Source organism: Phodopus roborovskii, unplaced genomic scaffold (genome assembly GCF_943737965.1).
Source record: "Phodopus roborovskii unplaced genomic scaffold, PHOROB, whole genome shotgun sequence".
NCBI classification, from domain to species: domain Eukaryota; kingdom Metazoa; phylum Chordata; class Mammalia; order Rodentia; family Cricetidae; genus Phodopus; species Phodopus roborovskii.
The window spans coordinates 25,554-53,140 of record NW_026125330.1 but is presented as its reverse complement, the minus strand read 5'-3'; the positions used below and the strand labels follow the sequence as shown (position 1 = coordinate 53,140).

Below are 27,587 nucleotides of genomic sequence, written 5' to 3'. Positions count from 1 at the left end.
AGCTGTCAACTTAAAATTCTTACCTCTCTGCCCACTACAATGTACCAAGAGGGTGGTCTGTACCTATCCACCAGAAGAAGAAAATCAAAATCAATCAATCCCTTGCCCCAACCTCCCCTCCCACTGAAGTCCCGTCTTCAGGCTGGTCTGATCAGTATCTTCCATAGCTTACCAATGAGAGAGCATTGGCCCTGAGCCCCCTACAGAATGTGGGCCAAGAGGCTCCTTTCATTGAGAAGGGTTAGGTAACTGGTCTTTGATGGCTGTGGTCACAGCCTCCGGGCTTCAGGGAATGTCATCTCTGGCTTCTAGTCAGTTTTCTTTCCTCTCAACATTTTTCTCTTCATCTACATCTAGCTCAGTCAAGACGCAAAAAACAAAGCTTCTGGGTTAATCTGGTGACCGTAGCTAAAGGAAAATAAGAAGCACAGGATTTAGCAAACATATTTTGTTACAGTTCCAGTCTGAATACTAGAAGGTAGAAGGCTAAAAGCTTATCTATGACTCCTTCCCACCTGTTCCTTCACATGCCAAGCCTCTCTATTCCACACCCAGCCTTTTCTTCCCAGGTGTGGTGGTATGCACCTATATTCCTATCATTTGTGAAGTAAAGCCAGGAAGATGAGGAGTCAGGGTCATCCTCAGCTACACAGTTCAAGACTAGCCTGAGCTACACAAAATTCCATCTGTTTAAAAAAAAAAAAAAAAAAAAAAAAAAAAAAACCATAACAACAAGCCAAACACTAAAAAGCAAATAGTGCTTTACACCTAGAATAGAACACAAAAAAAGTATGATGGGCAGCCAGGTTTTATCCCCTTGCCATTAAGTAAGGTGGAGGAGTTGGTAGCCTCTGCATGAACTTGAGCATAAGCATACAGCCAATGAACAGGAGTCAAAGCAACACTCACCCAGAACATTCCTAATAAAGAGTGGCCTCCGGGACTCTGGCAGGTAAACACCCATGAAGTAGACAGGGACCCCAGAGAGGGCAATCCCAATGCCAATGAGGGAATTGATGGTGTCACTGAAGAGGGGTACGGCCACCAAAAACAAGGAGCATATGCAGTACACAATGGGAAAAAAGAGGCTCAGCTGAAATATAAGTAAGTGAGATTTAGTAGGGTAGGATGAAAGAACACAACCTGATCAAGATTAGGACCCTCAATAACTCTTTTTAAAAAAAGTCAGAAAAAAAGGGGGGCTGTAGAGATGGCTCAGCAGTTAAAAGCACTAACTGCTTTTCCAAAGTATCTGGGTTCAATTCCCAGCACCCACATGCAGTTTACAGCTCTCTTTAACTCCAGTTCTAGGGGATCTGACACTTTCACATAGACATACACACAGGTAAAACCCCAATGTACATTAAGTAGATAAATAAATTTTTAAAAAAGTAATAAATTCAGTTAAAGAGAGAACCCAGTCCTGCTAGTATGCCAGTATGCATGAGCGGTGCATGTTAAGCCCTTCTTGGCTACACAGTTCCAAACTAATCTGGATAGTATGAGGTCCTATCTTTTTTCCTTTTTAAAAAGGGAGGTGCTGACCTTGAGAGGTCTAGGCCAGTCAGGCTCTTTCCAACGAAGGTAGAGCTGTCCAACAACAGATAAGCCCACAAAAAACCAGTAGCTGAAGCTGAAGTAGTTGATGAGCAGGAAAACATCTTTCACGACCAGGTAGATAAGTGCCATGGTGCACTGTGGGGTAGGTGGTGGAGAAGAGAAATGAGTATCATTACTTCCAGTCATACCAGGAGACTCAATCATCTAGCAGTCCATCAGATCTGAAACAGCTTTACCACATTAGCTCTGGTTTTTAGTGACCCTCCCTTGGCATCAGATAGATTCATTATCCCATTAACTTTCAAGGCAACATCTCCACCTCTACTTATATTCAGCACCCACCTTTTGGCAAGCACTTTGGTTAACAAGATACATTCTTCTTCCTTCCAAAACACCACATATGAATTACACTGTTAACCTAGAGTTCCTTTGTTTGTTTTTCAAGACAGGGTTTCTCTGTGTAACAGTTCTGGCTGTCCTGGAAATCACTTTGTAGACCAGGCTGACCTCAAACTCCCGAGTCTGCCTGCCTCAGTCTCCCAAGTGCTAGGAATAAAGGCATGTGCCACCACTGTCCAGCTTAACCTACAGTTCTTTAGGCATGGGTCCAAACTACTTGGCAAACAATTGGAAGGCATGCCTCCAGAACCATCATAGTGACCTGGAGCTTTTGAAAGGGAGATCAGCAAAATGGATTCATACCTACTCTTAGAGAGGGATAACTACTTGTCTTGTATTCATTCAATCCTAGTGTTTAAGATTGCAGAGACTAGTTTGCTTTCTTTCCTTTTTTTTTTTTTTTTTTTTTTTAATTTATTTCAAGACAGGGTTTCTCTGTGTAACAGTCCTGGCTGTCCTAGAACTCGCTTTGTAGACCAGACTGGCCTCGAACTCATATACCTGCCTCTACCTCCCAGATGCGGGGATTAAAGATGTGTTGCCACCATTACCAGGCTGGGACTAGCTTCCTAAGACAAGGTCAGACTTACTTAAACTTGAAAAACAAAAATTTCCCCCCTGTCTTTTCACCCCAATACATCAATACAGGATTGAAAAAAAATGAAATAGAAAGCAAACAAAAAAGCCCCTTCTAAAGCAATACACAGGAGGCTGAGGCAAGAGGTCTAACGAGTGGTTCTCAACCCTCGTTAATGCTGCATCACCCTTTAATACATAAAGTTCTCCAGGATGTGGAGAACCATATTTTCTTCGTTGCTACTTTACTGTAATTTTGCTACTGTTATGAATCATAGTGTAAATATCTAATATGTACAAAGGTCTTAGGCAACTTCTGTGAGAACCACTGATCTAAAGCTCAAGAACAGCTTAGGCTATGCAAGAAGGCCTTGTCTGAAGCAGGGGAAATGAATAAATAGTGGGCTAGGAGTATAGGACAGTGGTAGAATGCCTGTCCTATATATGGGATTCTGGTTCCATCCCAAACACTACAGAAAATGAACTGTGCTTCAAATCTTGGAACAAAGCCTATAGTGTAAATTAAGAATCCTGCATAAACCTGCCCAAACCCACGTTCTCCCAGAAGAGCTTACATTGAATAATAAAGCAGGCACAGGTGTAAAACGCTCAATATGGATCATGGACAGAAGGTTCGGGAGGTGGCCCTCACGAGAGCCCACGAAAAACAACCTGTAAGAGTATGAAATATGTCAGCAGCAACAGTCTTTTACTCAGTCATACTCCCCAAACTAAGCTCAGAGTACCAGAAAAAAAATCAGGGGACAGGCTCTCAGGCTTCATGTATACCCAGTCCATTACTCACACTACCCACAAATATCTTCAACTATTAGCACCTAACCACAATTCAGGAATGCTCATCATCCACCATTATCCATTAACCACTCAGGTCCTCAGCAATGAAACTCAGTATCACCTACCAACACTCCCAACCTGAACCAGATACTTCATCAACATCCTACAGACACTGTGTGTTTCCACCACCTAATGACATTCCAATACTTCCCATCTATTCTGCCACAGTACAAATTTACAGTTACCACAATGGCCTTTTTAAAAGATAAAGTATCCTATGTAGGTCTGGTTAGATTCAAACTTGAGATCCTCCTGCTTCAACTAGGATTGCACAGTCCTTCTTTTAAAAACCATCATGGGGGGTTGGAGAGATAGAACCCACTAAGAACATGTACTACTCTTCCACCGGTGCTCTTGTAACAAGAGTTACATATGGGTGTGAGCTTCCATGCAGGTGCTAAGAACAATCTATTATCAGAAAAGCCAAAGTACCTTGATGAAGCAAAGATGGATGCATTTAGGCCCCCAAAGCATGACAGGGCAACAGCAATGGGGATGGTCCAACTGAACATGCCAAATGTCTGGTCAGCAAATGTCTGGAGGCAGAGCAAAAAAGGGACACTCAATACAGGACAGAGTTTTGTAATCCTCCTCCTTATATCTATGATCTCTGAACAAAGGCAGTCCCTGCTAAACTTCCACCCTTTTGCCATATCCAGACCAATTCCTCACACTATAGAAGTAGAGCAACTGCACAAAAAGACTAGACTAAGACTAGACTAAGCACCATGTGATCCTCATGAGATGAGGAATAGGAGCAAATGAGGACCCCCCAAGAGACTTACCACAGCCACTGCATCACTCTCCTGGACATCTTGAATGTTCAACACTGTGTAATAGGCCACATTTGTCAGGATGTAGATGAGTGTCACAATTGGCATTGAAATCCCAATGGCCAATGGCAAATTTCTGTCAGGACAAGTGAAACAGAACTACCTAGAACCAACTCATCCAGCACTGACTGGAATTTCCTAACTTTAACAGTTCACTGATGCCAGGTCTTTCAGATGGACTCCTCTCCCAACATGCCCTGGGGTAGGTATGTTTCCATGCTCCTGGGGACTTTCCACTGGGGAAAAGGGAGCAATGATTAGTTTATCCTACCAGATTAGGTTCAATGAGTCACGTGTGGCATTACAACATTCTTGCATCTATGATCTCGGGATAAAAGCAGGAGCAATATCCTTTGGGAACTAGAAACTAGGCTGGGGACCTGGTAGGCTAGAAACAGCTTAGATAGCTTAGGCCACAGTCTCATTACCACATGGCAAAGTCCTGCCACCCCAGCCCCAGGTAGGCCTGCTGCTGTCCACTAAAGACCTCCTATAGGAAGGACTCTGGATGTTCCCCAATGGAACATAAGGGTAAGAGCCAAGGGTTTCCCATGGTCACTCACTCCTATCCTAACCCCCCAATGCCTCCTAACTGAAGAAAGGGAGCAGGAAAAGAAAGGGGATGAGAGGCAGAGGGAGGAGGTACGAGAAAAGGGCACTTGTGCCCACCATCAGCAGGAGTTCCAGCCAAGATGGAGAATGTGATCTCGCCTTTACCTTTCTGGGTTTTTGATTTCTTCTGTTACAAAATTAAGGGTGTCCCAACCTGAGTAAGAGAAGAGGGCAGAGTAGAGGGCAAGAGAGAGGCTTCCCATATCCCACGAGGAACCCTCAAAGGCATCCTGAAAGTGCTCAGTGTGTCCTGTGGGGCAAAAGTGGGTGGGAGACCAGGTAAAAGGAAGACAGGGGGAGTAATATAGAAAAGATAAAGGATTCAGAGGGAGAAACAAAAAGATGAAACAAAGAGGAAAAACACAAAAACAAACAAGGCAGGGGAAGAAAAAACAAAAAAACATCATTTAATACCAAAAGAACAATCAGAAACTCCTGAACTTCACCACCCCATCAGGTTAAGTTTCCTTAATCTCAAGAAAACAAACACATTCATTCCTATCTGTACTCTGAGAAACACTTCTTCCAAGGCCTTAAGGAATTTCCATTTCCTGCAAGGGAAAATTACTCAATAGCCCAATTTTACTCTAAGATACTACTGAGATCTCAAGGACATCTAGTTAGATGTCTGACTGTAGTTACTCAGTTATAGTCCACAAATTTCCTGGGCTAGCTGCCAGAGAATTACCTAGGGAACTTCATAAGAGCATAGCTTTGGGCTGAAAGAAGCACTTGTCTAGCATGCCTGTAGACTTGGGTCTCTGGTCTTCAGGGCCATGCATACACACTTTTATAATTTTCAATTTCAAATCAATAGGCCTAAGAAGAAGGGCTTAGCTCCCCAGGTGATTGCAAATATAGCCATGTTTAGGAATGGTATAATAGGGAATTGTCTGTTAAGTATGAAAGATATCCTTTGATAAGTACCTTTCAGGACAGCCTGGGAAACCCATTAGCCTCAGTCTGCTCTGATCCCAGAATAAAGTTTTCAAAAGCTAATATGTGGTAGTTAGTACATGCCTGTAATCCCAACACTTGGAAAGCTGCAGCAAGAGAAATCAAATATCCAAGGCCACTGGGCTATGTGGTAAATTACAGGCCAACCCAAAATATATTTCAAGACATTATCTTAATGTCTTACAAATAAAATAAATACGAGGACTAGGTATGTAACTGAGTGGTAGAGTGTTAACATAGTATGCACAAGATCTTGGTTATACCCACAGGGGTAAAAAATTAAAATAAAAAAAAAAAGAGAGAGAGAGAGAAAGATGGTGCACACCTTTAATGCTAGCACTCAGGAGGCAGACACAATCGGATCTGAGTTCAAGGCCAGCCTAGTCTACAGAACAAGTTCCAAAACAGCCAAGGCTGTTACATAGAGAAGCCCTGTCTGGAAAAAACATAAGACAAAAGAAAGACCAATATAGGTAAAACAATGCCCATTCTACAACATTCTGACATTTTGTCAAGAGCTGGCTTTTAAAGATTCCTCAAGTCCACATAAACAATAAAATACTGCAAAATGATCACCCTTCCCCGACTACCCCCTCCAGGAAGTTTTCCCACTCACTATTTGGTAAGTATGACTACAACCAGAAGCCAATAATCTATCCCCCTAAATAGCTTATGAGTAACCCAATTATACTCCCAATTTCAACAACTCCTCAGGACTTTTGCTAGCTTTCCACAATGCTGTTTTTAAAGAAGCCCTGAGAACCTGACATTTGACACATCCAGTTGGCCAAGCCAGCTTAGCTGGCAAAGCCCAAGAAGAGATTACATTCACTGACACCACACTAGAATATATTCAAAATGTGCTAGCTAAGTCCCCATATCCTCCTCAGGGAGCCAAAGAGGCTCCCAGAGACATTCACCCTTCTTCCCACATCAGCCCCTCTTACCCTGGCACAGTTTAACAAATCCCATGACAATGATGGCAATGAGTGCCACGACCTTGGCATACGTGAATGTGTCTTGTACTCGTGTGCCCCACTTGACATAGGCACAGTTCACAAATGTGAGCAGACCTAAAAGGAAAACCATAGTATCACTGGCAGGCTTGAGCTGAGCACACAGACCCCAACCCCTCTATACAAAGTATTTTTCTACCCCCCTCCTGCCTAAATTAGTGGAACAATGGGTCAGTAAGAACTAGAACAGGTAAACAGGAGGAGCAGCCCACAGGCCAACTTAGCACCTATGAATGCCCTACACTGTATCCAAAGACACTAGGGCATGCATGAACACATACATGCTCTCAACTGCCAGAACCATTTCTGAAGATGTTTCCCAATACCAAGAATGGATGACCTCACTTCACCCACCCTTTCCCATCCAGATCTCGCATACTCTTACACAGGTGCATGTGCACGCACAAATAAAGTAAATTTGAATCATCTGGATGGATCATCTAATGTTTTACACCTGTATGCCTATTATATACTTGACAATTTCAGAGGCATTCTCATTATCAATTCTGACAAATCTCCAAATATAGATGTTTGTTCCCCATCTTACATGATGTGGACTGCATGGTGGCCATTGCTGCTTGACCAAGTTTCAGCATTTCAATATTGTAGACCACACTTCTCCAGCATCCTTTAACATTCATTTTAAATGATTCTCAATATTAATGCCTTTCACTTTGAGAAATTTTGTATAGATAGGCTTTGTCTGGTAAAGCATAAAAATGTTTTTTGTTTGTTTGGTTGATTTATTCATTTATTTATTTATTTATTTGGTTTGTAGAGACAGGGTTTCTCTGTATTACTTTGGAGCCTGTCCTGGAACTAGCTTTGTACACCAGGCTGGCCTTGAACTCAGAGATCTGCCTGCCTCTGCTAGAATCAAAGGCATGCGCTACCAATGCCCGGCTTAAAAATATGTACTATGGTATCCTCTTTAAACAAAATAATTCTTTGGGAAAAAAAATCCATGTCACCTAATTACACAAAACAGGAAAGTTAAGAGATTTACTAGATACACCTTATCCCAAGGATGAAATGCCTACAATTCAGATTAAGAGCCTGAGGCCATTAAGGGCAAGAGTTCAGTTAATAAATACAGAAAAATCAGAATGGTAAGGTATAATGGAAAAGGAGTAAGACATAAGACCTTCCCTTTTGGGAGTATTATGAGGGGAACGAAATTGTAGTTTAGTGTCTGCTCCCCAGAAGAAGTCCTTTTCCCAAGATCAGACATTTGGATAAGTCTCCATTCCCTGGGGAGCTAGAGGTGGGGCTTAAGGAAAAGCTCCTGCTTAATAAAATGGTCAATCTTATCTCAAACAAGAGGAACCTGTGGACCTTCCATTAACTGGTGCCTACTGTCAAGGTCAATGATAGATTTTTTTTAACTCTTGATCTCAATCCACCACACCCCAGATTGCCCCTTATCTCCGTTTAATACTATGTGCAACTATACATAACAAAAGGTGTAATCTCTTTTCAAGTAAATGCTGCTGGTAACCATCAGGATTCACCCTCAGACCTTGACCATCTCTTCTGCCTCACCCCCCACCCCCAAACTCCACTCGAACTCCACATATCCTCTTTGGGACCTGAAACCACCCCCACCCCCACCCCATATATAAGTGCACATCTCTGGCACTTATATATGAGGAAACTAAGGCTGAGAGAGGCTATCATTCCTAAGTTTGCATTCCCAAGTCCAAATGATCTCCCTACGCCCATTCCAATGCAAACCTGCTATAAATTGTCCATGGATCCCATGGAGAAAGAGCCTTCCTGAGAGCTCAAGGCATCCCAGCTATCCTTTAAGCTCCATTCTCACATACCTCAATAACATCTAAACCCTGTAGATCACTGATGGCTGTGAACTGCTAGCTGACTGAGGATTAATCCACAGAGAGAACTCTATTTCTGAAAAATAAGAACAGCTTTGATCTAAGGGAGAACATCAGAATAATTATCCAAGGGCTTCTACAACAAGAAGGAACATAGTGGCACTTCTAAGTATTATCACAATCTTACAAAAACAAGACAAAAAACTTAAATATACACCTTGTGGTACTTTGAATGCAAACAGCACCCATAGGCTCATATATTTGAATGCTTAGTCCATTAGGGAGTAGAACTTTCTGAGTAGTAGAAGGATTGAGAAGAGTGGCCTTGTTGGAGGAAGTACGTCACTGGGGGTGGGTTTTGAGGTTTCAAAAGCTCATGCCAGGTCCAGGATCTTTCTCTGCCTGTGGATTAGGATGTAGCTCTCAACTACCATTCCAACACCATGATGGCAATGTACTAGTCCTCTGAAACTGTAAACAAGCTCCCAATTAAATACTTTCTTTCATAAACTTACAGCCCATTCTCCCAACCACTTGAACACACTCCCTAGTTTATTTCTTTAGGTGGCTTCTTCCTTACTTATGACAGTAACACACACAAAAGGTTTTTCCCCTTCACTGACATCTACTTCCAAGGTCTAGCTCAGCCCTTACTCCCTCTGAAAATCTTCCCAATATATTGGGAGTTCTGCTCAAGTTCCTTCTCACCTTCACATTTCTACTTCACAATAGTTTAGTATCAAATACTACAGTTCTGGGAACATCTGATTCCCTATGTCTGGGTGCCCATAAAGATGGCTGTACTCCATCTTGGCATTATCAAGTCACAAGACCTAAAGGTCAAAGGTGTAGCTACAGAAGGATGTTTCAGCCATCTTAGTCTAAATAACAACAGACCTGAATTTGAGCCTGACCTCAAGGCTAGGGAAGGAGAAGTTGGAGCTAAGGTGTGGTTACTGAACCCTTAAAATGAGAAAGGAAGAAAAGTCTGTTCCATATACATGAAACTGTGTTCATCTTTTTGCATAAGGCATATAAAAAGAGTGGTGAAAAATAAACTCGTGGCATTTCAGTATTGACTGATCTGCCCTCCTGACCTTTATTCTGTCTCTCTGTCTTTTCTTTATTGTCTATAGTTAGCCTTTCCTTCATCCACACTCCCCAACTCAGATATGGACTTGGGGCTGCTCAGCTGGCTCCGATTGCAGCCCCACAGCAAAGACTGCTCCCAACACCTATGGTATTTCAGTCTTGTTTCTGAAAGACCACAATCTCTCATAGTGCACAGTTTATAGTGTGTCTAAAGCTCATAATCCAGCAAAGAGGGGAACTAATGAACTCTGGTTGGAGGCAAGGTAACAACTAGTTCCCTGGGGCAAGTCTCCACTCAAAAGAACAGTGTCCAGGGCCAGTTGTAAAAATGACCAAATGAAGCCAGGCAGTGGTTGCTCACACCTTTAATCCCAGCATTCGGGAGGCAGATATCTGGGTTCAAGGCCAGCCTGGTCTACAAAGCAAGTTCTAGGATATCCAGGAATGTTACACAGAGAAACCTAGGAAGGAAGGGAGGGAGAGAGGGAGGGGAGAAGGGGGAGGGGGGAGGGAGGAAGGAAATGACCATATGTGACAGAATAGCCTCCATGGTGTTTTAAGAGCTTCACTTAATATGCTACCAAATAGGAATGAAGAGTTGGTTCAGCAGTTAAGAGCACTAACTGCTCTTCTGGAGGATTTGGGTTCAAGTCCCTGTACCCGCATGGTGACTCACAACCAGCTTAGCTTAGTTCTAAGAGAACTGATGTCCTCTTCTGTGCTAGCAAACACTTATAAACATAAAATTGAAATAAATATTAAAAAAAAATAGCTGGGTGTGGTGGCACACACCTTTAATCCCAGTACTCAGGAAGTCATAGCCAGGCGGATCGATGAGTTTGAGGTCAGGATGGACTACAGAGTGAGTTCCAGGGACAACCAGGGCTATCCAGAGAAACCCTGTGTCAAGGGGGTAAAAAGTGTTGCCAAATAGTACAGGTACTCACCAGTCAGTCATTTAAAGTGGACACATAATGAAGCAATTATATGGAATTGGGGATACCCCAAAGGAATGTGTGCTGCCTAAAAACCTTCATGGGGATCAACTGCTGACCAAAGTTCTCTCTTTGGCTAAATCTGGATCAGCTAGCATATGTAGTTAACAGCCACCAGTAAACCACAGGCACCGATAAAATAAGCATATTTTATATGCTTATATATATATATATATATATAAGCATGTCCATCTCCTTCTTAGGACTTGTTCTCTTTCTCCTATCAGAGGTGTAAAACAATGGGCTAAAAAGTTATCCCTCCCAGAATACCAAAAAGAATGAGTCTAATGCAACAAAGTACTCTAAGAGTCTAGAACTACACCAAATCAAAGACCATAGAAGCCCTGAACTAACAGCAGAACAGAAACCACGGCAGAGGAAGGAAACAGGAGTACAAAATTAGAAGAAAAAAGGCATGAACTTGTGAGAAAAAGACAGAAATACAAGGAAATGCACAGAAATTGAGAGAAAAAGATAGAGACAAAAATGAGGTAGAGGCAAACAAAAGGGAACAAGGGAGAGACCAAAAACTGGACACCACAGAAGAGACACAAAAGCCTAGCTGGAGTCCAAGTATACTTCACACCCCTCAACCCAAGTGCCAGGGACTCGTCTCAGTCTTGTTCCTCCTCTCTATCCCTCTACTCTTCTGCAGCCTTCCTGCAGGTACTATCCTTTCTGCAGTAGAGAGTCGATGATTGTATTAATAGGATGAGTGAAGGCATGCCTCAGTAAGTCCCTGAAGGGCCCATTCTCAAGGCCAGCTGAAAGCACCTGGTCAGGAAAGCTGACTGACAAAAAGACTACTGAGCTGGAGGGGAAGAAGCCTTTTTCTATAGTGCAATCTATTACTTTTATTCACATATGCTTCTTGCTCAATGAAAGCAGTTAATGAGCCACAACACACTTGCCAGAGACATCAGGCCAGTAGGATGAAGTAACCCTCAAGTGCACAAAATTTAAAGAATGCTCCCTACTCTCTGAGAACCAAGCACAGGAATCCCAGAGTGAGTATATCCTCAGAGACTGGCCCCAGGCTTGCCTCATGTTTTAATCCTGCCAAAGAACACAATCTACCAAGCAGAAGCCAAATCCCTTGACTACTTGCCTGCTTCTAATTTGTAAACAAATTTCACCATAGACCCACACTCCTTATGCTTCCAAGATCACCCAGCACAATCCAGCCATCCAGACTGAGTCTGGAAGCCAGGTACTCAGACTACAATGCTACAACTCAAACCTTCAAGCCTTCCCTCTTTTAATCATATTTCCATGATAGACCTTTATGATAGTTTCCTATCTGCAGCACTATTGACATTTTAGACCAGTAAGATTATATCTTGTTTGGCAGGATGTTCAGCATCACTCCTTGCCTCTATCAATAACAGAAGCACTGCTTCCCAATAATTGTATCCCCAAAATGTCTCCAGATACTACCAAATGACACCTTTGAACCAAACTAACCTCCCACTGAGAACTATACTTTAGGATAATAAGTAAGATAGCCTGAAATCCACCACCACCAATTGTAACATGAGAATGCAGTGGAATGAAGATGGAAGGCAGTGGCTAGAGCAGCAACACGTTCAGGGGTCATACCTTCAGGGGTCAACAAAACAATACAAATGTGAGGGCTAGAGAGATGGCACAGTAGGGCTTGCTGCCAATCCAGAAAAATCAAGTTTGGTTCTCAGCATACACGGTGAGCAGCTTACAAATGCTTGTACCACTGGCTCCAGGGGACCCAACACCCTCTTCTGGCCTCTGTGGGCTCTGCATACATGTGGCACTCACACAAAGGCAAACAAAACTTTAAAAAAGTAAATAAAATAATAAGGGGGCTGGAGAGATGGCTCAGCAGTTAAGAGCACTGAGTGTTCTTCCAAAGGACCTGGGTTCAAGCCCCAATAGTTTAAAACTGTCTCTATAACTCTGATTTCAAGGGATCTGACACATTCATACCAATGCACATAAAATAAATTATTATTTTTTTTTAAAGTAATATGCCAGGCATTGATGGGTGCATGCCTTTAATCCCAGCGCTTGGGAGGCAGAGGCAGGCAGATCTCTGTGGGTTTAAGGCCAGCCTGGTCTACAAAATGAAGTTCCAGGACAGCTAGGGGCAGGAATTTGGGTTCAAATTTGCCAGAACGCTGGAATTTTCAAGAGAAAGTACATGCTCTAATTTTTTTGTATTGTGTTTTCTGTTTATTGTGTTAGAGACACGATTTTGCTATGTAGCTCAGACTGGCCTTTAACTCAAAGCAGTCCTCCTTCCTTAGCATCTCAAATGCTGAGATTACAGGAATGTTACCACACCAGTCTAAATTCTAACTTGTCAACTGCTGACAATTGATTCAAATTATTTAAAACACTGTGAATGGGAAGGAGACTAGAAAGAGGACTATAGTAGAATATATGATTCAAGTACATTACATACATGTATGAAAACGTAGTGAAACTCACTATTTTGTACTAACATACACTTTATATACTATTAAACAATGGGGAAAGGCAGAGCTTTATAGCAAAACCCTGTCTCAGAAAAACTAAAAAAAAAAATTAGAGTCACATGTGTACTCCATGTCTCTTGCCATGTGAAATCCTGTGCTATCTTGGGACTGAACTGGCAAGAAAGGCATTACACTTGTAACCCATTGACCAGAGACTGGAATTGTAAACCTATTTACTCATTATTTTTTAATCATTTTTCTTTGTGTAGTCCCAGCTGTCCTGCAACTTTGTAGACTAGGCTAGCCTTCAACTCAAGAGATCCCATTGTCTCTGCCCTTTCCCCCTCAGATCCTGGGATTAAAGGTGTGTACCCCCCACTACTCCCCATCCCAGATGAGCCTCTTAATTTATAAATAAAAAATTAAGACAAGCATGGTGGCCTACAATCTCAGCACTCAGTAAACATGGATTATTTACCAAGTTCCAGGCGACTCTGGTCTACAGAGTAAGAAATAAATGAATGTATAATTAAATTAATTAAAAACTAGGCAGGTCTAATAAAACTATCTGTGGGCCAAGCCTGGCCATTGAGCAACCATCTTATAGTCTCTGTCCCACAACTGAACATATGGAATCCTATATTCTAGAATGAAACTTCATCTAGCCTGGCATAGGTATAACTTCCTTTAAAGAAAAAAAAAGACCTAAAGCTAGTGTAGTTGTACATGATTTTAATCCCTACACTGGAAGGCAGAGACAGGCAGATCTCTTTGAGTTACTAGTTCAAGGCCCATGTGATCTACATAATGAGTTCTAGAGCTGTCAGAGTTACACAGTGAGACCCTGTCTGAAAAGTAAATAAAATTTAAAAATACTTATCTTTATTATTTTTAATTATGCATGTGTGTGCCTATATGTAAGTTATATTTGCTTGAATGTGGGTAACCATGGAGGCAAGAGGCACTGGTTACCCTTGGAGTTGGAATTATTGAGAAAACTGAACTCAGGTCCTCTGGAAGAACAAACAGTAAGCACTAAATGTTCTTAATGGCTGAGCCATCTCTCTAGCCTCTGGCTAGAAATTTTTTGTTCAATCTCCCAAACAAGGTAGGCTCCTCTAACGTCTCAATTTCCAACCAACAAGGTAGACCTTTTTATGTCTTAATTTCCAAACATCATTCTCCAACCTATCTAAAGCATCATGCAGGATCCAGTGAAGAGCTTTAATTTCCACCTCATATGTCCCCTGAGTTCATGTTGCTCTCAGTGTCATTCCTAATAGTCCCCCTTCTACCACCTTCAAGCTCTGTTTAAAGTCTGAGTCTATGATCTAAGTTTGAAGAAAGGAAATAAGGAAATCCCAAAGCCTCATTGGTTAAAATGCAACATGGTTTTACAATATGGCCTTATTTCTAACAAATTCTTGCCCTCAGATTTGAATTCTGGAAATGCCTGAGTTTCTGGGAAAGGGGGCTCATAATACTAGTCCTAAGAAATCTGGGGAAAATATACTGTAAGTAAAAAAGGACCAGAAACCCCATGGTCTATATTTCAAAGAGGCGACTCCACTCCTACAATCAAAAGATAAATTCTTGGTATGAGGATGGGCTTTTTAAGTCCAAGAAAACATGGGAAGAATCCTAACAGGAGGTGGAGGACTAGGAAATGAAAATAATCTATGTATCAAAAATTATAGGGACTAAAGAAATGGCATAGCTTTTAGGAATACTTGTTCCTCTTGCAGTAGTCAGGTTTGGTTCCCAGCACAAACATGAAGGCTTACAACCACCTGTAAGTACAGTTCTGGAAGATCCTGCCTTCAGTTCTGAGGGTACCAGGTACACATGCATGATGTATGGTATGACATATACCCTGGCAAACACTCACATACATAAGATAAAAATAAATCTTAAAAAACAAAAACATGGAGCTGGAGGGATGGTTCAGTGGTTAAGATCAGTGGCTGCTCTTCCAGAGGACCCAGATTCAATGCCCAGAACCCATATGGCACTCACAACCATCAGTAGCTGCAGTTCCAGGGGATCCAACATTTCTTCTGCTCTTTAAGGGTACCACACACATGGTACATAGATATACATGCAGACAAAACACCCATACACATAAAACATTTAAAAACCAATGCACAGGCACAATCAGATGCTCAGATAGGAACACAAATGCAAAACAAAAAAAAAAAAAAAATGAATAATTCTACAGCTGGCCATTCCCTTATAAGAATTTCCTTTGTATAACACAATGTCAAGAAATATACAAGTGTTCTAAAATGACTTTTACATTTGTGTGTGTGTGTGTGTGTGTGTGTGTGTGTGCTTTCACTTATGGAGGACTGAGCACAGCTGTGAGTCTCAGGGATAGAATTCAGGTTGTCAACCTTGGCAGTTAAGTGCTTTTTTACCTGCTGAGATATCTAACCAGTCCTGATTTTTGTTGTTATTTGCTTGAGACAGGGTTTCACTAGGTAACCCTGGCTGGTCTGGTACTTGACATGTAACCCCAAGTTGGACTTGGTAATTATTTTGCATCTACTTCCCAAGTAAGGGGATTATAGATGTGAACCACCAAGCTTGCTTCATAAAATTACTGTCTGGTTTTTTGTTTTGTTTGTCTGATTGCTTTGAGACAGGGTTTCACTATGAAGCCTTGACTGGCCAGGAACTCACTATGTAGACCAGGCTAGCCTCAACTCACAGAATATGACTGCCTCTGCCTTCAAAGCACTAAGATTAAAGGTGTGCACCACTACATCTGCCTAAAATTTTGGTCTTTAAAGATCTCAGCAAGTCCAGAAACTGTGGTGAAAGCCTATTAGATATAGAGCTGAAAAGAGAAAAAAGGACATACAGCTGAATCCCACCTTTGTCCCTCCCTCCCAGGAATACCCCCCATTTCAAGGGATATGAGGAGATGGCCTTAATTATTTGCCCTTAACAAAGCCCTTAAAGTCAGGAGGCACAGCACTTTCTTTTCTTTCTTTTTGCTAACTCTTTGCTAACGCCAAGGTATTATTGATCTATTTTTTAAATTGCCAATAAACTATATATACAGCCAAAGTTTTTCCAAGCAGAGATAAAGAACAGAATATGATTAAGTACTTCTGGTCGCACAGTGCTAAGAAACACAAGATTCTGTGCTATCGGAAACACTAGCTCTAGCAAGCCTGAGTAAATTCATAGCAGTCTTCTCTCATTTCCATGCTTTCACACTCTATATCCTTTACTCTGCCCCTAAAGAAAAGAAAACAGGGATCTCCTGGAATCTCTCACCTAAATGAGAGGTTGTTGTCTAAACCTAAATGCAGGATGGAAGCTATCTTCCCTCAGGGGCAGCAAGCAGAGCTTGTTTACAAAGTCAGTGTAAAGAAATCTGAAACACCAATGGGAAAAGGCCATTTGGTATTGGTGCCTGCTGCTTAGAACAGACCACAAAGAGTAGCAGTGACAGGAAAGAGGGTGTCCTGTGGGACCTGGGGCCCCATCCTCTAGAGAAGCCTATTTCCTCATTGATGTCATTAAACTAATTTCCAACAAAAAGCTACAAGGCCTTAGCTCTGACTTGTTCCCTGAGATAAGTTACAAATAAGGATGTTGACATCATTCAAAACACCTGACCTCCAAAAATTAAAAAAAAGAGAAAAAAAAAAAGTTGGTAAGACAAATACTAGACATGTATCAAACTATCACATAGAGCAAAGAACAGAAATATGGGACACCTAAGAATAAGAGGAACCCATGAACAGATTCAAACTTCTCCCATTCCCACCCTTTATGCTTACTTATCTCTCTCTCAGAAACAAATAAGGGATGAAATCATTTTTTCAAAAGGTATGATACTTCACACCTTCCCTCCTCCCCAAAGAGCAAAATATAACATGTAGGTATAGTAACCATCCAAGTAATATAGCACCCACACCCACATATGCCCCACGCTCTACCCCCATACTTACATATGCAGGCAGCAGCAAGGAGACGGCAGGCCACATATGGAGGATCACAAGTGGGGAAGGAGGGCTTGATGATGTAGTTGGCGAAGGTGATGGCGATGATGGCCTGACTGGTGGGCTCAACAATTAGAAGTGAGACCCACAGACGGATAAAGGCAATGAAGCCCCCAAAGGCCTCTAGAATGTAAGCATAGCTGGCCCCTGACTTGGTAATAGTAGTTCCCAGTTCTGCATAACAAAGGGCACCCACAACAGAGAAGAGCCCACCAATGGCCCACACAATTAGTGACAACCCATAGGAGGCAGTATATTTTAAAACACCCTTGGGTGAGACGAAGATCCCTGAGCCAATCATGTTGCCCACCACCAGGCTGACCCCGTTCAGCAAAGAGATCTCCTTCTTCAGCTGCATAGTTTCTGGAGACCCCTGAGATGGTGAGCTGGCATCTTCTTTTACAGTGTGTTGGTTGGCCTTGGGGAGAAGATGGTAGGTGGGTGTGGGACTTCCAAGTTCCCTGGCTTCCATGGTAACTGGTTCCTGTACACCCGTGTTTACTGTGGCCTGGCAAAGAAAACAAGTGTGTCAAGTCTAGGGGCAGGAGCTAGTGTGACTCTAGTTTAATTAATATCTGCCAGTCAGACAGATTTCCCTGCCCACCACCTGCTTAGGTAGAGCATGCAACACACACAATAGGCCTGTCTCAGTTTCAATTTAAGACACAGGCAACTGGAGGCAGGCAATATCCAATGCTCCTAAAAAAGACTACATAAGCATTCAGTCCCAACCTAAGGACAACCTTCAACAAGGGATCTGTCTTACTGAGCAAAGAGGCCAGCAAAACTGTATTTATCCACAGTAGATTCTCCTAGTTTTGCTAAATTCTATTTGTTCGTTTGTTTGAGACAAGGTCTGCCTATTTAGCCTTGGCTGTCCTGAAACTCACTATGTAAATCATCAAGCTGACCTTAAACTAAGTGCTAGAATTAAGGCATGTGCTACCACATCCAGCTTCTTGCTCCATTCATCAGCTTAAAACACAAACCTATCACTCAGAAAAACAGTCCCCATAGCAGATGCATTGCACTCACTAGCCTGAAAGACTGAGACCATAGTGAAAGACTAGAAAGACTATACCAGACAATCCGGTCACTTAGCTCTATGTAAACAGGGTTTTCTTCTTTTTCTTTTAATGTACACTGAGGTTTTGCCTGAGTTTATGTCTGTGTAAGGATGCCAGACCAGATTCTCCTGGAACTAGAGTTACAGACAATTGTGAACTACCATGTGGGTTATGGGAATTGAACCGGGGTCCTTTGGAAGAGCAGCTGGTGCTCTTAACCACTGAGCCCCATAAACAGGGACTTCTACAGGCATTCAACCACATGTGAAAAGATCTGCTGTTACATAAAAGGAAGGGTTAAGAAGATGCTAAGGAAGAGTATACTATCACTAATACAGCTTTGTGTGGTGGCACACAAATGTAATCCCAACATTCAGAAGATTGAGGCAGGAAAATTCTGAGTTCCATATAGTGATTCAAAACTTTAATCCCAGCACCAGGGTGGCAGAGGCAAACAGATCTCTGAGTTTTGAGTCCAGCCTGATCTACAGAGTAAATTGCAGGACAGCCAGAACTACACAGAGAAACCCTGTCTCAAAAAAAAAAAAAAAAAAAAAAAAAAAGTATAACATCATTGCAGAGACCTTTATGGAAACACATATCCAAGTATCATGTGTAAGGAGGAAGGACTATAGGGCCCCACTAGAACACTGGGCCACATAAGCAGGGCCCATAGGGGAAGTCACAGAAACTGAAGTGACAAGCAAGGACCCTGTATGGGTCTGAGTTAGGTCCCCCTGCATGTTATGATTGTGTAGCGTGGTCTTGTGGAACTGCCAACAATGGGAGTAGGGGTTGTCTCTGACTCTTTTGCCTGCTCTTGGGACCATTTTCCTCCTACTGGGTTGTCATGTTTAACTGTGATACAAGGGTTTGTGCCCAGTCTTATTGTATCTTGTTAAGCCATGTTCAGTGGATATCCCTGGGAGGCCTACCGCCACCCCCCATCCCCCCACCTTTTTTAAAGGAAAACAAAAGGAGTTAATCTGGGGGAGAGGGAATGGGTAGAGTAGAGGGAGAAGAAACTACAGTCAATGTAATGTATGAGAAAATAAAAGTTTTAAAAAAAAATGGAATCAACACTTCAGCTTTCTAAAATCCTCTCCTCTCAACAAAGACATAAAGCTAGGCAGAGTGGCAGTGGCATGCACCTATAATTCCAGCACTTGGGAAGTTGAAGCAGAGGGATCAAAGGTTCCAAGTCAGCACTGACTACATAGTGAGACCCTGCCCCCCACCCCCCAAAAAAGTGTGGGGCTGGAGGATAGAATAAAAATAAAATTGTCTAAACAGAGCATGGCTTCATAGGGCTAAAGCAAAGTAACCAAGGTCATTTAAGTGTGAAAGCTTCTCAAGGAAACAGGGAAAACGCATACCTCCACAGACCCCACCCAAAACTCTTGTTTACTTGTCCCAATCCACTCTAAGCGCCTGGACCTAAGCCCAAGTTAAAAAGCTTGTCCAGGGCATGAGAAGAGCAGAGCTAGCCTACCTCTACTTAATAAGATCAGACTTTCAGAACACCTTTCATTCTTGGCACTAAGCTCTATGCAGGTTTCCCTATGCAAGCATGTGGAAGCATATTTGCTTCACATGTCTGTCAAGTGAGTCCAGGTTTCCCTGGGAACAAATCCAGTAAACAGCTAGGAGCCCACATTCATGTATGGGTGAGGTACAAAGAGACCTTCAGGGTTTAGATAATCAACATACAAATAGGCAGAAAAGCCTGGCCCTAGAGGCTACTCCAGCCTCCTCTTTTCCATCAGAACTTAGGACTGAGTGAAGGTTATCAGGTATCCCTTTTGTACAACTTGGCACTAGTGTGCCTTATGTGGCTTTATTCAATGTATCTGATACACTAGACAAACTCCCCAGTGGTTTATTCTGGAAGAATAAGTTACAATCATTCACAGCCCCAGAACACCTCTTGCCTAGAATCACTGTCCCAGCAGCTGAATAGGGACTGCTCCTCTCTTTCACAGATAAGATTTTTTTTTTTTTTTTTCTTTTTTAAGGCAGGGTTTCTGATGGGAGATGCCATTATGTACATATGTTTCTCATACTGGTTAATGAATAAAGCACTGTTGGCCAATAGGAAAGGAAGATAGGAGGGACTAGGAGACAAGGAGGAAAGAGGAAGTAGTGAAGAGGAGTCAAGATGGAAAGTCTGGAGAGAGCTAACGCCAGCCTGCTCTCCGAGGGTAAGAGGAGACCACATGGAAATACATAGATTAGTAGAAATCTGGGTTAATACTTAAGACAGAGCTAGCCGATAAGAAACTAGTAACTGGCCAACAGCATTATATCAAATACAGAGTCTCTGTGCGTTATTTGGGGCTGGAGAGGCAGCGGGACAAGACCAGCGACAGGAGGAAAAACCATACTCCTTACAGGTTTCCCTGTAGCTTTGGAGACTTTCCTGAGCTCACTCTGTAGACCAGGCTGGCCTCCAACTCACAGAGATCCACCTGCCTCTGCCTCCCAAGTGTTGTGATTAAAGGCGTGAGCCACCAATGCCCCAGCTAAGAAGCTCTTTTCTTCACTCAATAACCAAATGCAATTATCATTATGAGCCTGTCCTTAGCTAAGGTAATTAAAACCGCTATCTTTTGTAACCCAAGAACAAAATTGTGAAATAACTACACCAAATTCCCTGAGGACAAATGGATAAATTCCTCGCTTGCTTGGCTGCAAAACCCCAAGGCCATTCCTTACTTTTCCTCTAACTCTTAACTTACACTTCACTTTCTTCTAGAAACCTGCCAAGCACCTCAACGGCTAGGACTGTATGTAAAGACACAGCAATGAGAAAGGGCATGGATCATGTCCTCAGAACAACAGTGATATGGCTGCATGGAAATAAGAAAAGAATTAAGATCAGAAATCCCATAGTCAGAGACAAGAACTCACCAGCTACCTGTAGCTCAACATTCTGTGACCTTCAGGTGTTCTCTCCAAAAGCCTCACTGACTTTCTCTGAGTATTATACTACACAATATAAAACTCTTCAATAAAATGTAAAGGCTTGGCCAGAGAGATGGTCAATGGTTAAAGACATTTTTGCTGATGACCTGATTTTGTGTCCCACACCCCTACATGGTAGAGAGAACCACCTACCACAAATTGTCTCTGACCTTTACACACATGCATTCATGCACACACACAAATATATATAAACATAATAATTTTTTAAATTAAGTATTTATTTATTATGAATACAGTATTCTCCTGCATGTATGCCTGCAAGCCAGAAAAGGGCACCAGATCACATTACAGATGGTTTGTGGTTGCTAGGAATTGAACTCAGGACTGGAAAAGCAACCAGTACTCTTTAACAGCAGAGCCATTTCTCCAGCCCAATAAAAAATTCTTGAAGATGAGCCGGAAAGTAGTGGCTCATGCCTTTAAACCCAGCACTTGGGAACACAGGCAGATCTCTGTGAATTCCAGCCTGGTCTACAGAGTAGTTCCAGGACAGCCAGAGCTGTCTCTGTTACACAGAGAAACCCTGTCTGGAAAAAACAAAAAAAGAAAAAAAAGAAAATTTGAAGATGGAGAGGCGATGATGATAAAGTTGGGCCAGATTTGTAGTCTCAAAAAACCAAAAGAGAAAAAAGTAACACAAAAAAAAAAAAAAAAAAAAAAAAACCCTTTTGTGTCTGAGAAAGGGACAGGAAATTCTGGTTAAAACCACTAAAGAAGTATAACCCCTCTGTGCCAGGCAAAATAACCCAGAAAGATCAATCCCACCCAGACACAAGGAAACTGAGGCTGAGCCAGGACAAAAAGAGGACCTCCCCGCCCCCCACTAGGAGTTTGCATCCAGAAAAAAGAAAGAACAATATGACACCCAGAGTATAGCAAACTATACATCTAGAAGGGCAGAAGCTGAGAGTAAAACTGAGAAAAAGTCTTCTCTATAGAAAAGCAAACCCACCCCAAGCACAAAGAAACACCAGAGGTAAGGTTACCTACAGCACCATAGTAACAACAAAACCTCAACGCAATTCTTATATTTAATTGTTTCAAACTCTTCTACCAAGAATCCTGCAAAAGAGTCATACCTCTTTCAGAATAAAAATTATATACCTCGCTTGGAAGTGTTAGTGTACATCTTTAATTCCAGCACTTGGGAGGCAGAAACAGGGGAATCTATGTGAGTTTGAGGCCAGCCTGATCTACAGAGTGAGTGCCACCAGGACAGCTTCCAAAGCTACAGAGAAACCCTGTCTCAAAAAAAAAAAAAAAAAAAAAAAAAAAAAGAAAGAAAAAGAGGAGAAAAAAAAAAAAAGAAACAAAAACAAAAAATTATAACTCAAATTTCTCATATTCTACAAACTATGGCAATCACTAGCAAAAAAGTATAAGTAAGGAAAGAAAAAAAGAAAGCAAAAAAAACAACCAACTATCAAGAAGCAAGATAATCAACATGACCAGATTTGGAGAGAATCCAGATATTAGAAACATCAAATAGACTGTTTAAAATACTATAATGGGGAGAGTGGGGGGTGGACAGATGCAATCAGTTGCTTGTGGTCCTGGCTACTTAGAGGCCCAAGACAGGAGGATCACTTAAGCCCAAAAGTTCAAGACTAGTCTGTGTAATACAGCAATACCTCATCACAAAAAAAAAAAAAAAAAAGAGCAAGAACAAAAGAACAAAAAAGTCAAGGGATGGTGGGTGAGGGGACAGCTCTGATGGGAGATGTCATTCTGTATATGTTTCTCATACTGGTTAATGAATAAAGCACTGTTGGCCAATAGGAAAGGAAGATAGGAGGGACTAGGAGACAAGGAGGAAAGAGGAAGTAGTGGGGAGGGGTCAAGATGGAGAGTCTGGAGAAAGCAGAATGCCGGCAGGCTCCCCGGTAAGAGAAGACCACGTGGAAATACTAGATTAATAGAAATGGGTTAATAGTTAAGACAAAGCTAGCCAATAAGAAACAAGTAACTGGCCAACAGAATTATATCAAATACAGAGACTCTGTGTATTATTTGGGGCTGGCGCGGCAGCGGGACAAGACTAGGTGGCGGGCAGAAAAACCTTACTCCTTACACAGCTCAGTGCTTCCTATATAATCATGAGACACTTCCTCAAAAACAAAGTGCTCAGACACAATGGCTAGTAGCACATGTCTTTATCCCGGCATTTAGGAGGCAGAAGCAGGAGGATCTCTGTGAGTACCAGTATCAGTAGCAGTATTTACACAGACTCTTTCTTAAAAAAAAAAAAAAAAAAAAAAAAACACAAGGTAATAACTGACTTCCACAAAAATACATATACGTACACACAAAAAGCAAAACATATAATAACTACAATGAGTCTGGGCGTATAGTTCAGTGGTTGGGTCATTGCAGAGCATTAACTGTGGAGCCTGGTGGTGGTGGTGCACCACCTATAATCCCAGCACTCGGGAGGCAGAGGCAGGCAGATTTCTGTGAGTTCGAGGCCAGCCTGGTCTACAAGAGCTAGTTCCAGCACAGCATCCAAAGTCACAGAGAAACCCTGTCTTAAAACAAACAAACTATATATATACATACATACATACATTCATACTTTGGTTAATATATTAAAGGCTCTAATGAAAATATTCAAAAGTAAGAGGAACAAATGTAGAAAACTATGAGTCAGAAGAGAAAAAATAAAACAGGGCAAAACATATAAAAGCTATAGGACAATCAGTATTCAAATGATCTTCAGTAAGTAGGGGAGGGAGACTATTTTACTTTTATTTAGACTATAAATGAAGCCTGTTATGGCACAAAGGAAAAAAAACACCTGATAATACTATCATAAAGAATAGGAAGCAAACTGGGAAAAATACTATATAAAGTGATGTATAAAATACATTTTAGTGAAGGAATATATTATTTAAGAGTAGACTATAATTAAAGACTCATGAGGGTAAAGTATAGCTCAGTGGTAGAGAGCATGCCAGACGTATAATTATGGCCTTATCCCCTAGAGACCAGTAAAAGATTTACACTATAAAATTAAGGCAACAATTAAAAAAAAATTAAAGAGGTATAAAAAATGGGCCAGCTGTAGAGAGCTAGCTGGGTGTGATGACATATGTCTATATATCAGGCTAGCCTCAAACTTGCAGCAATCTTCCTGCCTCTACAGGAGTCCTGAGTACTGAGACTATTGGTATGCATGTCTATCTGAAATAACAGGTTTTAATCAAGTTATATAACTACATTTAATATAAATGATATAAACACACCAAGTAAAGATACTGTTAACTGTTAGACTGACTACAAAGCAAATCCCAGTATGTATACTATAGGAAATCACTTTAACTATAAAGACATAAACTAAGTTACTGAGAAAAAAGAACAAAAGACCCAAACAGATAGGGTATTTGCCTGGTAGGCACAAAGCCCTAGGTTTGCTCTCCAGTACAGCATAAACCCAGTACAGAAGCCCACACCTATATCTCAGTGCTCAAAAAGTGAAGGCAAAAGGATCAAAATAGTTTATCTTCATATATATATCAGAGTTCAAGGCCAGCCTAGGCTACACTAGACTCCTAGGCTCTACAAAAGTCTGTTTCACAAAAGAAAGAAAAAAGGAGCTGGAAAGATGGCTCACTGGTTAAGAGCACTGGTTGTTCTTCCAGAGGACTTGGGTTCAACAGTTCACAACTGTCTGTAACTTCAGTTCCAGGAGAACTAACACCTTCACACCAATGCACATAAAATAGTGTTAAATAAATTATATTTAAAAAAGGAAAATAACAAACATAAGCATAAAAAAAGAAAGCTGGGAATTTAGTATGGTTGTTTATACCTATATTTCTAAATACTAGGGAGACTAAGTTAGGAAGATAACAAACTAAAGGATACCCTTAACTACATAGAGAGACCATGTCTCCAAAAAAAAAAAAAAAGCTCAGTCAGTAAACAACACTTGCACAAGCCTGATAACCAAGTTCAATCTCCTGAACCCATGAAAAAGCCAGATGCATAGCTGTAATCCCAGCACTCGATGGCCAGATGGAAGGCTGAGATAGGCAAACCAGCAGGAAGCTTGTAGGCCAGATAGCCTGGAGTATGCTTACAGCAAGAGATTTTGCCTCAACAAGCTGGAAGGTGAGAACCAACTCCCTAAAGTTGTCCTCTGACCTCCACATGCATTCCATGGCTGTCTCTAATGTGCCCACACTCATGCACACATTAAAAAAAAAAAAAAAAGAATTTAAAAAGTATACATAAGTAAAACAAAGCAAAAAGATGCTTTTGTTAAAAGCTGTTAAAAAAAAACACACACACACACACATAAACAGATATATATGGGTTGGTTTTTCATTTTGAGACAATGTCTCACTCTGAACCAGAAGCCAAGCTGTCCTAGAACACAGTATTTAGACCTCTAGACATTCTTTTGTCATTGTGCTTGTTTTTCAGGTAAAGGCTGATGAAGGAATATAAGTCCAAAAAAGTTATATTAACTACAGTAAAGGTTTAAATTCATTTGCATTTAATCAGTCCCATAGTACTAGAGATACCTATAAGAGAGGCATTGTCTATACCAGAGGATCTGCAGACCCTCTGAAACAATGGTATGAAAACTGCTAGCTTAAGGGGCCCACCTTAAGCCTGGTATTAGAAGTGGGTTATCAAAATTCTACCAAATCACCTATCAGAGTTGACTGCCTTCAATTCTTATATAATAGTTAAATTAAATCAGTGTTAAGTCATACATAGTTACCAGTCTCAATCTCTAACATGCTGACATCTCTAAAATCATTGTTGAAAACAATTTCTATGAATCATTCAATTTATCCCCAAGATATCCTATCTTGAAAACACAATGTCACACCCTATTTGGAAAGACACATCCCAGGGGCTAAAAGTGTTACTCAATGGATAGAGTGCATATTTAGCAGGGTTGAGGCTTGAGACCCTGGGTTCAATCCTCAGCCCTGATAAGAAAAAGAAGAAAAAAACAGCAGTTACAAGTGGGATCTCATCATATCTTCCAGGATTCTACAGACCCCTAAAAGTTTTTCATAAAAATTGAACAAGGAAACTATCATATTCAATTTTAAGAAAAAAAGTAAATCAATATCAGAATGAAATCATAAAGAAAGTTGTAGACATATTTACTGTATCTTTTTATCACATAACAAAATTATGTTTACCATCTTATGGAGAATATCAAATAATTGAGACACAATTTACCACCCAATCACAATGGCTAAAATATTCTTACTTCTGCAAGGAATGGTGGCCCATGCCTTTTATCCCAGCACTTAGGAGTTGGACGCAAGCAGATCTCTGTGAGTCTGAGGCCAGCTTGTTCTACACAGTGAGTTCTATCACAGCCAAGGCTACACAGAGAAACCCTGTCTCAAAACAAAACAAAATACAACACAAAAAACAAAACAAAACAAAAACAACAACATAAAATAGAGGTAAGCATTGTAGCTCAGGCCTATAATCACAGCACTTGAGAGGCTAAAAATCATCCCCATCTACAAAGAGTTTGAGGCCAGCCTAAGCTACACTGAAACCCAGTCTTGAAAAAAAATTAAAAACATATAAAAAAATTCATTTACAAAACAAATTTCATGACACTATGATTTTTGTTTGTTTTGTTTTGGTTTTTTGAGACAGTGTTTGTGTAGTCCTGGCTGTCCTGGAACTCTCCATAGACCAGGCTGTCCTCTTAATCCTTTTTACTAGCATCATAGTCACAAAGTATGCAAATAACTACAGATTCCTTTTTATAAATATAGATGGAAGGAAGAAAGGAAAGACAAACAAACAGAGTGGTAATAATCACCTGTCAAACTTCAAATTGTTTCACCACAAATGAGTCAAGTACCAAGAAGCAAAAAATGCTTTCAGTAAGGGTTAATTCCACTTCTCTGTTTTGGCCATTCAATCACTGTAACAAAGAAAAAAGTTCTTAGTTACTTTATCAAAGAAAAAAAAATAACAGAAAGCATTAGGATGATATTTTCTCCTGTAAAATCTCAATTTTACATGTTTAATAAAGGCAGCCCTCAAATGAACTCTGAGGGTATGACAGACACGATCAGCCCAAATTTGGTGTCAGGAAACTACCATGATCACCTCAAGTCAGTAGGCAGATATTACTCCCCAGGTCCTAAGAGCATCATATATATAACTGTTGTAGAAAATCTCCACATTCTAACTAAATATTACAGCAAGAATGCACAAAAGTCAGGAAATTTCCTCTATCAAGATATTCCAAGATCAGTTACATAACTGGTATATACATTTGGTCAAAAAAAAAAAAAAAAATCCCGTCAAATAAAGGTAGAGGGTGAAGGAGGGGGGAAAAAAATC

The 27,587-nt window shown here is 41.1% G+C and overlaps 1 protein-coding gene across 1 annotated transcript; it reads right to left on the bottom strand.

Annotated features, from left to right (window-relative positions):
• Nucleotides 1-201: 201 nt before the first annotated feature.
• Nucleotides 202-27,164, bottom strand: LOC127214000 (Y+L amino acid transporter 2-like). Its single transcript, XM_051174426.1, has 10 exons — nt 27,058-27,164; nt 17,149-17,707; nt 6,740-6,865; nt 4,941-5,085; nt 4,176-4,299; nt 3,823-3,926; nt 3,111-3,207; nt 1,546-1,695; nt 910-1,093; nt 202-408 (listed from the first exon to the last, which is right to left on the bottom strand). Exons 2-10 carry the CDS (start codon nt 17,669-17,671, stop codon nt 359-361), a joined length of 1,503 nt encoding a protein of 500 aa, XP_051030383.1. The 5' UTR covers nt 17,672-17,707; nt 27,058-27,164; the 3' UTR covers nt 202-358.
• Nucleotides 27,165-27,587: the final 423 nt, after the last annotated feature.

Bases quoted from the DNA above. Each gene is read 5' to 3' on its own strand.
- LOC127214000 (XM_051174426.1), bottom strand. From the start codon at position 17,671: ATGGAAGCCAGGGAACTTGGAAGTCCCACACCCACCTACCATCTTCTC. The intron at 5,086-6,739 runs GTAAGAGGGGCT...TTTGCCCCACAG, and splicing joins ATTTGTTAAACTGTGCCAGG to GACACACTGAGCACTTTCAG. The intron at 4,300-4,940 runs GTAAAGGCGAGA...TTGTCCTGACAG, and splicing joins GAAATCAAAAACCCAGAAAG to AAATTTGCCATTGGCCATTG.